General features: G+C 43.1%; 1 protein-coding gene across 1 annotated transcript; it reads right to left on the reverse strand.

The window, feature by feature from the left end:
* Positions 1 to 4,550: 4,550 nt before the first annotated feature.
* LEP (leptin) lies at positions 4,551 to 9,899 on the reverse strand. Its single transcript, XM_021002262.2, has 2 exons — positions 9,730 to 9,899; positions 4,551 to 4,926 (listed from the first exon to the last, which is right to left on the reverse strand). The coding sequence occupies exons 1-2, from the start codon at positions 9,871 to 9,873 to the stop codon at positions 4,567 to 4,569; spliced, it is 504 nt and encodes a 167-aa protein (XP_020857921.1). The 5' UTR covers positions 9,874 to 9,899; the 3' UTR covers positions 4,551 to 4,566.
* Between the last annotated feature and the right edge of the window lie 1,795 nt (positions 9,900 to 11,694).

The following is an 11,694-nucleotide window of genomic DNA, read 5'->3' on the forward strand; positions in this document are numbered from 1 at the left end:
TATCAGGGCTTTCCAACTTTATGGTGGAGTTTGACAATGTTATTATGAAATCTGGGGGAGGGGCACTCTCATGTGGGGTAGAGGCACTCTCCCTAGAACAGAAATTCCTTTTTTTTTTTTTTTGGTGAGGCAATTGGGTTTAAGTGACTTGCTCAGAGTCACACAGCTGGTGAGTGTTATGTGTCTGAGGTCAGATTTGAACACAGGTCCTCCTGACTCCAGGGCCAATGCTGTATCCACTGTGCCACCTGCCTACCCCCTAGAACAGAAATTCTTAACCTTTTTTTGTATTATGGACACTTTCAACAGTCTGATGAAACCCTGCTCAGTATCATGTGTTTAAACAAATAAAATAAAGTACAGAAGATCACAAAGAAAACAATTATATTAAAAAACAGTTCTCGAAATACTAAAAAATACAAGTTCATAGACCTTTGCTTAAGAACAAGAGAATTCTGCTCTCATTGTCTCTGCTTCAACATCCCTATTTTCTGTTAAGAGTGGGCAGTCTTGGCTTCATTTGCCTCAGGAGTATATATCATTCAAGGATGTGTTAAAGAAATCCAGAGGCTTTGGGATATCATTTACAGATGCTGCGGGCTCTGTGTTTTGGGAGTAATCTTTTACCCTGAGTAAGTGGGAGCTGGCTCTCCTTATGCCAGGGCGGAATTGGCCCCAGCTGATGGATGGGACTGTGCCAAGCCAAACCGTATTAAATAAGATGAGCTTTGGGATTGCAGCACCCACCTCCACGCCCACCACCTCCTCAGGAAACGGCGAAGGAAAATTAAGACTTTTTTTAGGGGGGGGATGGTAAAGGTAGTTTATTTGGAATCTCCTGAAATTTTCTACAAATGATGGAGAAAAATGCAAACAATTTAAGTTCGGCTGTGCCCTTGGGAAGAAATTTGACTTTAGAATGGATGCATCTGGTTTTATAAAAGAAGGGACCAGTTTTTTTTTTCTGTCTGAGCAGGTGATGATAAATGATGAAGGGTAATATTTCTGAAGAAAGACCCAGACAGTAGTCGCCTTGTATGGTGGCATCATGTAACCCCCTTGCTTAAGGACCCTAATGCTGACTGTTTCACCTCTAAACTTCTCTTTTTTGTCCTTCAAGACCTTTCTCAGCCCCTCCTTCTGCAGACTCTCTTGCCTGGCTGCTTTGTCAGCCCACCCCTGAATATAACTTGCTTGTACTTTTATGTATCTGAATAGCTCCTAGTCTCTGCCCCGAAGCCCCTCTTCTTTCCTCAGTCTATCCTCATCCTGCTTCCCCTTCAAAACCTGCCTCAAAACTCACCCTTTCCAGGAAGCCTCCCTAGCCCAAAGCAACTTAATCATGTTCACTCTCGGTAGATGGGCTCACAGTCTAAGTTGGGAATCAAGAGCCTAGAACACACCACTTAAAAGGTGTTCAGTCTCATATCACAGTTAATCCTTTAGCCTCTGTGTACTTTATGCTTCCTTGTTTCTCAAATGAAGATAAGAACCCTCCTGACCTACTTCAGAAATGGTGTTGGGAGGTGAAAATAGAGGTGACAGGGGTTTGAAAAATTAGAAGTGTGATATGTGATTGCAAGAGAGTATTACTGCCTTGGTGGTCCCCTAGACATTCAGTGCTCAGCTTATTTTGTGCCCTATCTCACACTTGCCAATGGATTTTGCTTTGCAATTATGCTTTTATTATTTCTGTTATAACCAGAGGCAGAAGTTTTTCTGCCTTTGTAGTTTTTCCCAGCTAGGGCATCAATTCCTTGAGAACAAGGAATGGGTCTTCTCTCTTTTCTTTTGTATTTCCCTATAATACATGGTAGAGGCAGCCAGGTAGTGCAGTGAATAGAGCACTGGGCTTGGAGTAAAGAAGACCTGAGTTCAAATCCAGCCTCAGAAATTTTCTAGCTATGTGACTTTGGGCAAGTCACAACCTTTGTTTGCCCTTGGAGAAGGAAATGGCAAACCATGCCAGCATATTTGCCAAGAAATTTTCGAAGACAGTATGGTTCATGGAGTCACAAAGAGTCTGACAAGACTGAACAATAATAATACATGACACTGTCCGGTCTTCAGCAATCAGTATCTAAGAAACACTGACTTAACTTCATTTAGCTTGGAAAAACAACCAAACATCCATCTCAGATAATGGGCATCAGTATCTCAAAGGCTGGCTTCCTATGTGCCCTCACTGCCCCGATCAATAGCTCTGGCTGCAGGTGGTTTATCTCATAAATGTGATTGCACTTTCATTCTGCTATCTCAATATTACTGATCCAGATCTGTAGGCTGGGGGCCTTAAATGTGCTGGGTCTTTGGACCACTCACCAAGAACCCTGCTCTTACTCACCAATAGGAGAGAGGAAACCCTCATCATCAGTTCATTGGTTTAGAGCTGGAAGGGTTTTACAGGTCATCTGGTCCAAACCCCTCAGAAACTGAAGTTCAGAATGGCTAAATGACCGGCCCAAGGAAGTAGGTGGCACAGCTTGGGATCTGAACCCACATCCTCTGACTTCAAATCTAGGGCTTTTATGACTCCCCCACACTGCGTCTACCAGCTGAATGAACGGGGGAGAGTGAATGCTTTGTTTGAGACACCCAAAAAGGGGGACCATAAGGGAACAATGAATTCATGCCAGAGGCTCAAGTACAGACCCTTTCATGATATAAATAATAAACAACTAGCCCAGGGCCTCAAGGAGAACCGGGCAACTAGGTAAGAAATCCTGGTTTGAGAACAAAGACAGTCTCCCATTAAATATGTGGAAGAAATGCCGGAATTTGGCTTGACGGTAATGGGAAACCTCCAAAGGGAGAGAGGACAGAGGTGTAGTAGGTGAGTATAGGAACACAGATTTAGAGCTGGGAGAGACTTTAACTAACCCCTTCATTTTACAGGTGGGGAAACTGAGGCTCAGAGAGTTTATGTCAAATGAGATAATATAGAGGTTATATCAAATGAGTATTTCAACCTGGCACAGAGTAGGCCCTATCTAAATTCTTATTTATTTCCCCCTTCCCTTATGTGACTTGTTCCCTGTAAGTCAGGATTCTAATTCTGGTTTTCCATTTGAGAGGAAAAGGGAGAGCGTCAAGTACATTCAGCTCTGTCTGGGATTTATCACTTGCATTAATTTCCCAGTGGATGGGTGAGGTGTGTATACCTTTTCTTTGGTTTCTCCATTCTTCTCCATTCCCACTCTCCCAGTCCATCACCTATAACACTTTCCTAGATGACTATCTCTGCCTTCAGTGCTCTTTGCATTGTATGGTGCTGCTTCCTTACTAACTCTGTTCCTAAGCCCCAAGTTTATGACTGCCACTAGCAAACAGCTGTTCAGAGTCTCAAAGCCCCAATTTCCACAAATTCCTTGAAATTCCTCTACGGTCTTTTTGAGAGAGCTGACTATGATTTGTAGCCTCCTACTTGTTTCTCTTCTCCATGACCCCCTTTTGTTGTTTTTGGGAAATATGTTCTCCTGGGTGGCCATGTGGGCTGAGAAATTGACATCACAGTATTACCAGTTGTATCCCAGGGTGGCTGCTCATACTTGAGGTATGTGGTAGAAAGATGAGGGGGGGAGGGGGAAATGGACCCTTTATGCTAAACGTTATTCGAAGGACACAGTAGCAATCCATCTTATTCTGAAAATATAACCTCATTCCATCCCACCCCACCCCTGAATTTCACTGCTGAAAATTCCACTTGAAAACAATTTTCTTCTTTTTTCCCCCTTAAACGATCTGGTCCTTGGTGATCCACTTGAGATGGCATAGAAGCCAATGAAAACGTATCACTGTAATTTAAAGTCAGTCATGGTAGACATAAAGAGTGAAGGGAGAAGAGTTAATTCCAGGGCAGCCTTGGCTGGCTCTGGCTTGGAAGCTGTGATGCTCCTAAAGTCACTCAACAGGACCCAGGATTTCCTTCTCCAATGGCAACACTGATCCTGAAGCACTCTTAGTCTGAGATGGTCTGTGATAGACCACAAAAGTAAACGCAGCAAAAACAACAACAACAACAAAAAACCCCAACAATAAATAAAAGATTCCAAGTCGTGCCACTTAGGATTTGCCAAGTCCATCTAGGGGCCATCCCATAATAATTCAAAATGAGGATCCCCACAGGTGTTGTCTCAAAGTGAAACCCTCTGATGACTCTTCGAAGTTACTAGGGAAAGATGAATGTGTCCATCACCTGAAGTCATGACTGCTCACATTAATGTGTAGTAGGGGGTTGGGAAGAGAAAAGGGACTTGGTTTGGGAAGGAGGTGAAGAAGGGATAGATATCAGCTCTGTCAGTAGCTGAAGAGTTCAGTGAGAGCCACACTATGATATACCCACTGTTCATTGAATGGCAACTTGAGCCAAATTTTGATTTGTGTGTAGATCTTTGGTGTCCAGCTGCATATGACTATTTATTTTGCCTTGGAGGACATGACTAGGAGGATTGAGATTAAATCCTAGGTAAAGGATATAGTCAAAAGCCTAGGTTTTGCTGAAGAAACCTAAAGATGTTTTCTACTGTAGGGTTGTCATGAAACAGGGGAGAGAAACCTTTTTTGGCTTCAGCAACCATGGATGAGATCCAGCTGTTGGAGCATGCTGTACAAGGACTTCTGAAGTCGGGTCAGGGTCACCACCTCTGTGGAATACAGCGAGGCTTCCATGACACCTTCCAAATTCCCCAAAGCACTCAAACCATCAGCTTCTTCGAAGGGACAGCTCTTTAAGGAGCCCAGCAAATGGAGAAGGTCCCTGAGGTTCTCAAGGTCATTGGATATTTGTACCATGTTTCTGGAAGACAGACTGGAAAGGATCTGCTGGTAGATGGCCAAAGTCTGGTCCATGTCTGACAAACTCTGGAAGGGATGAAGTCCTGGGATGAAGTCCAAGCCAGTTACCCTCTGTTTGGCAGAGATTGAGTACTGTGTGAAAGGAAGAGGGAGAGAGTCAAGCACAATCATGGAATCAATTTCCCTTCCCTCTCTGGGCTTTAATTATTAGCATTTCCTAATAGTTTGGGGGAGTGTGTGTGTGTGTGTGTGTGTGTGTGTGTGTGTGTGTGTGTGTGTGTGAATTTTCTTAGATTTCTCCATTTTTCTCCATTTCCACTAGCCCAATCCAGGTCCTCATCACCTCCTAGCTGAAATACTGCAACAGCCTCCTAGCTAGTCTCTCTGCCTCCAACCTCTCACCTTCTTCTGGATAATGTTACTAGACTTCTTGAAATTTTGTTATCACTCCCCTGTTCAAGAGCCAACAATGGCTCCCTATTGCCTAGAGGTCTAAGCCCCACTGCCTCCTTTTTTCCCCCAGTTATCAAGCATTGATATTTTCTCTCTCCTACCATCCTTCCCTTCCACGCTGTGCTATTTTTCAAGGCTCTCTTGCTTTTTGTTGTTAGGTTGTTTCACTCATGTCCTATTCTTCCTGATGTCATTTTTGGGTGGTTTGCCATTTCCTTCCCTAGCTCATTTTTACAAATGAGGAACTGAGGCAAAAAATATTAAGTGAGTTGCCCAGGGTTACATAGCTAATAAGTGACTGAGGCTGGATTTGAACTCAGGTCTTCCTGACTCTCCATCTGGTGATCTATCTACTGTACTGCCTGCTTGCCTTCTTTTTTTCTAGCCCCCATTTTATCAACTTAATCTTAATTTTCCACAGAAAGGCAGGCTGGTATAGTACAAAGAACACTAGATTTGAAGTCAGAGGACCTAACCTTGCTACTTTCTACCTGTGTGATCTTTGGCATTAGAAGTCATTTAACCTCTCAGGCCTCAGTTTCCTGATCTGAAAAATGGGGAGGGGGAAGGTTGGACTAGTTGATATTTAAGATTTCTTTCAGCTCTAAATCCTATAATCCACTAGTCTCCAACATACACCTTTGATCCAGTCAAATCTCCTAAGTATTACATGTTAATTCCCCATTCTCTGTGCTGCTTCATTTGGAATACCCTTCCTTTTCCATTCCCTCTCTTCCCATTCCTATTCCTTCTTCAAGGCCCAGCTTAAGTCTTATCCCTCTCACAGTACTATCCTCAGTAGGAAGAACCCAAGAAGGGCTTAGTAACTTTTTATTGGTTTGAACTGAATTTTCTGAAATAGGTAGACTTGGGATGTTCTGCTCTGGGAAGCACTGAGGATTCCCCCTCTCTGACTGCAAATGGCCAGAACCTCTGGTAGAAATACACATCTGAGTGCTTAGGGAGGTCTCAGCAGGTGATGCCAAAGCCATAGGGTCTCACTGCCCAAGTCCCTTGGTGTGTGCTCTTGTATGAGATTTCTAGAAGCTTGTAATTCAGCCCACTGCCGTACTCTCCCCAGGACACTTACAACACAAGGAAACACAAACATAGACACGTAAAGAAAACCATTCAGGGAATCCGTCACCAGAACTGCACTGCTCTGTAGGTCTCACCTAGCTCTCTTGCCCTCCCCCCAACCATACAGGCAGCCTCAGAGGAGATGTGAGATCAGTGGTTTAGTTTTCCTCATTGTATGAACAGTATTGTACTCTAAGCTTCATCCTCGCCTCCTCTCTTCATCCACTCCCTGGGGGTGTGTCTTCTTCTGGACTTGCATCCCCCACTGGCTTGCCTAAGCTGCTCGTGATCCAATTTCTTAATCAACTAGAGCCTGTGCCAGTCAACATTTCTGACTTAGTCTCTGGACTCAGGTCAAGACTTCCTCAAGAAAAATCAGAGAAAATTGCCCTGCCTCCACTACACATTTCCCTTCAGTTGGCAGACTTCCTCCCCTCAGCTGCTTGCTGTCAAACAAATGGGCCACATAAACTGGGCCCTCACTCTGGAAACGTCAGCCCTTCAGAACCTCATCTAGTTGAACTGGGAGAGTCTGGGGTCTCCAGCTGATTCCTACTTCTCCCTCTTGGGAATTCTCTGCCTTTCTAAAAGCTCCTTCCTAGAGTTGTTGTCTGGATTCACTGACTCTGCCAAGGCTAGAGGCTTGGGGGCACCACAATGGAAACACAGGTTGTGTCTAGTGTGGTACTACCAGCCTTTAGGGGAATCTTAAGCTTTGACTGCCCCCTCACCTCCACGAGTGAGCTCAGGACTCTCTAGTCATCTTTATGGTTTAATATATATGATCAATGTAATCAGATGAAGAATGTTGCCTTTCTCCTGATAAAGAGGTTTTGTACTCAAGATGCAGATTGAAGACACATATTTTTGGACATGGCCAATATGGGAGTTTGTTTTTCTTGACTATGTATATTTGTTACAAAGCCTTTTTTTTTTCTTTTCTCTTTCCAGTGCAGGGGAAGGTGGAAGGAGGAAAAATTTTAAATAAAAAAATTAAAACACATCATTTAAGAAGCTTGTGTGTGTGTGTGTGTGTGTGTGTGTGTGTGTGTGTGTGTGTGTGTTGTGAGGCATTTGGGGTTAAGTGACTTGCCCAGAGTCACACAGCTAGTGAGTGGTATAGTATTTGAGGTCACATTTGAACTCAGGTCCTCCTGAGTGGCTGGTGCTCTATTCACTTTACCACCTAGCTGCCCCAATGGATTTTTTTAAGAAGAAATTTTTTCAATTAACAAGAATTTATTTTCTCTCCCTCTTACCTACTCCATTGAAAAAACAGAAAACCAAAAACTCTTGTGACAGATAAACATAGTCAAGCAATAAAAAATCTACACTGATGTCTTTTGTTTTTACTTCACAGTGATTTCCAGATATACCCTACTCCTAACCTTAATGAGTCCTCCCTTCTAACAAAAACTACAGAAAAATGGAATAAAATCATCCAGCACAGTACTTTTGTGTGACAGTATATGGAACATTCTTCACCCATAGTACCCTACTTCTTTTTTTGTCCTTTTTAAAATTAATTTATTTTTAGTTTTCAACAATCATTTTCATACACTTTTGAGTTTTAAATTTTTCTCCCCCTCCCCACCTCCCTCCCTAAGATGGTGTGCAATCTGATATAGGCTCTACATATACATTCCTATTAAATATATTTACATTAGTCATGTTGTAAAGAAAAATTAGAACCAATAGGAGGAACCACAAGAAAGAGGAAACAAAACAAAACAGAAGAAAAAAAAAAGAGCAAATAATATGCTTCGATCTGCATTCCAACTCCATGATTTTTTCTCTGAATGTGGATAGCATTTTCTGTCATGAGACTTTTGGAGATGTCTTAGGTCCTTGCTAAGTATGGAGGAGCATTTACTCATCTTTTCTCTGGGGCTAAGATGGGCCATTCATTATAATTACTTAACATTCAACTTCTGTTGTCTTAACATGCTCTTTTTGTCTCTGAACCGGCACACTTCATTCTGCCTTCTGGTTGGTCATATATTTCACATCAATCGAAGCAGCTAGATCTCCAGGCATAGTGGTCAGTTGAGTCTTTATTTTGTCTCTTTCTTCTAGCAGTACTATCTCCCCCCACCAAAATGCCTCTCGGTTGGTAGAATTGATGATCTATTCTAAAAATAATCTGCCCCCAGCAAGTCTGGGACTGCATCATTTATAGTGGGGCTGCCCTTAAATAGTCAGAAACTCCGCCTTAAACTGCTAGTAGCTTCCTAGCAGGAGGAACTGCTCATTTGAGGGCTATCTCCCCGCTTCAAATTGCCCTCAATTCAAGCTATCATTGCCAGGACTGGGGCTGTGTCTTAGGAGCTAGTTCATCTGGACTTGGAAATGTCAGGGTTTCCTCTGGTTGCTCCAGGAACGTGGGCCTTCGAACACTAGGGTCTGGGGCAGCAGCCATGCTCCTGTAGCCCAAGGCTCTGGAACCATAGTTATTTGTATGGGGCACTCCTGCTGTGTCACAAGCTAACGACCACCCCCTGTTGTTTTTGCAGCTGCTCACACAGCAAGAGTGTGACCTCCATCAGGCCCTCTAGCACTATGGGGAAGGAAGGATAGTTTCCATAGCATGCTGTTCTTACCATTCAGGCTACAGGATTTCTGTAGCATAAGTACACCCAAGAGAATTAAGGAAGGGTTCTGAAGGTGGTGTTAAGGACCATAGCCATCACCGACCCTGTGACATGGTGTCTTCCCTGCCCAAGTTGTCTGGTACAGCATGTGACTTAAGACTTCATTATCAGGGTCGGTACAACCCATTGCTGTACTCTCCTATCAGGGACACTTTCAACACGGGAGTGCACAAACACAGACAGACAGGGAAAGGTGCTGAGGTAACTCAACTCCCCAGAGCTATATTGCTTTACCACTCATGTGGTCTCCACTCATATGGATTTGAACCCAGGCCTGCTGATTCCCAGCCTACTATAGTTTCTACTATATGACCTAGCAAGAGAGGATCAGAGAAGGTGCACCATGATTGCCTCAAATTTCAGAGAGGCATCAATGCCACAAGCTAGCCACTCTTGCTGCAGACCATGCAGATTAGTCTGGCATATCTAACTCAACCAACTTGGATTTTGGTTTCCTTAATGGTAAATTAGAATTAAGCATGGTTAATATTGGTTATCATTGCCATTGGGTCTATTATTTTCTTTAAGCGACTGTTCTTGCAAACATCTGTCAAAGATAGGGTTCATTTCACTTGTTTTATAACCAGCACCAAGCAGAGGAAGGGTAGATAGGGATGGTGGTCAACATTAATACAGAAGAAAACTAGAGACGAAGAAAGAGGCAGCCATGGGTTCTAGGTCACTCTCTGGGAAGGGAATCCAATCCAGATCCCACCTAGATTCATGGTTCACATTGATACCTTCCCCCTACCATGTGTGAGATGTCATTGATCCTGGTGATGATGGTCTTGGTGAGGGTTTTAGTGTCGTCTTGGACTTTCCGAATGGGCACTGCTTCGCTGTAGTAGAGATGATAGTAAAGCCACAAGAACCCGAACAGAGTCACACAATGCATTTTCTTTTCCAAGGTGGGTGTGCCTGTTTGACCTTGAAGAGAAGAAGGAAGCAAACTGAGGTGCTAGTAGCTCAGGGTGCACCAGGGCAAACCTTACCCCTGACCTCCAAATGTCATTGTTTTCTTCCTTGACTGCTTTCTGGGTCAAAGTCCAGGATAAGTCATTACCAAGAAATATCAGTGGAATACATTCCTTTAGGCAGTGACACAGTAAATAAAGAGAGTGCTGGGCCTGAAGACAGGAAGTCTTGAATTCAAATCCTGCCCCAGACACTTACTAGCTGTGTGACCCTAGGCAAGTCATTTAAACCTCTGTTTGCCTCAGTTTCCTCAACAGCAAAAATAAGGATCATCAACAGAACCTACCTCCCAGGTTTGTTGTGAAGATCAAATGAGATAATATTTGCAAAAAAGTGCTTAGCACAGTGCCTGGCACATATTGGTGCTACATAAATGCTTGTTTTCTTCTTTCCTTAGGAGTTGTGCAGTCTCAGTCCATAAACACTATGGTGGTTTTGTTTTGTTTTTTAACCCCAAACTAATTAAGCATGCAGGGCGGGCATAGGTATAGCCCAGGCGATCTGTTTAACTGGACACTTTTGTTGTTACAACTGAGAACTTGTTTTGTGGAAGGGAGACTCCTTCCTGGACTACAACCTCAGGACCATACCTGTTCTTCTTTTCCTGCCTCTATTTACTCACCATCCAATCCTAAACCTTTTATAGTATGACTTGTTTCTCATCATTCTAATAAAATTGCTTACTCAAAGTTTAGCGCTGATCTCTTAACTGTTAAGATCCCTTTCCCCTTAGTTCTTATCTTCTTAGTCACTTTTAACACTGCTGAACGCCTCCCTGGATGCTTACTTTTCCCTTGGCTTTCTCTTGGTTCTCTCCTGCCTCTCCTCCTACTTGTCTGATTGCTTTTTTATTTGCCAGTTCATTATCTGTCTTCTGACCTTACCTGGACAAAACACATCTTTATCAACTCCCATGGGTTCACTTATATCTGTGTAGATGAATTCCAAATTTATAGAGACAGCTTTACTGCCAAATACCTGCTGGCATCTTCACTTGAATGTCCTCAGGTCTAGCTATGCCCAAAATGTAGCTCCTCATCTTCTCATCCTATACCTGCACCTCCTATAAACTCTATTTTTGATGAGGCCATTTCCATCCTCTCATTCACTTAGAATCATCCTTGACTATTCTGTCTCCTTCATCATCGCCATCTCCATCAGATCAGTTGCCACTTTCTATGGATTCCGTTTCCGTAACATCTCTCAAATCCATCCCTTTCTCTCTCCCCACAAAGATACTCATCACCTCTTGCCATCCTTCAGACTTTCATTGCCTCTCTAAATTGATTTCCATACTTCCAGTCTCTCCCCTCTCCAAGCCATCCTCCAACACTGTTGGAAAGAGAGGTCAGACTAGTCAATAACCTCAATGTTGACTGAGCAAAGTTACACAGTTTGATACTTAATGTGTTCTTTTCTTTAATTAAGTCGGGCTTATGCCAACCTCACAGCAATGCACTCTCCAGTCTCTTCCTATTTGGGATGTTCGCACCTAGAAGGACACTTAACATTTTCTAGTTTGTCCTCCTTCTTGTGAATGTTCTAAGGTAGATGGAGGGGTCTGAGTCAGAGAAACCTAGCTTCAAATTCCACCTCTTAAACTTGTTAACTGTGTACAAGTCACAACTTCTTTGTGCTCTGAGAAATTCCCTGGGGTTTATCTGCTAAGTTACAGATGGGTTTTTATTGCATTGGTGAAGGAATTTACTATACCAGGAGTTCCCTAAATTGATGAAATCAC

Source organism: Phascolarctos cinereus, unplaced genomic scaffold (genome assembly GCF_003287225.1).
Source record: "Phascolarctos cinereus isolate Bilbo 61053 unplaced genomic scaffold, phaCin_HiC Scaffold_1;HRSCAF=81, whole genome shotgun sequence".
NCBI lineage: Eukaryota > Metazoa > Chordata > Mammalia > Diprotodontia > Phascolarctidae > Phascolarctos > Phascolarctos cinereus.

Excerpts from the sequence above, each read along its gene's own strand:
- LEP (XM_021002262.2), bottom strand. The coding sequence starts at position 9,873 with ATGCATTGTGTGACTCTGTTCGGGTTCTTGTGGCTTTACTATCATCTC. Across the intron at positions 4,927-9,729 it reads TCAATGACATCTCACACATG|TACTCAATCTCTGCCAAACA; the intron begins GTAGGGGGAAGG and ends CCTTTCACACAG.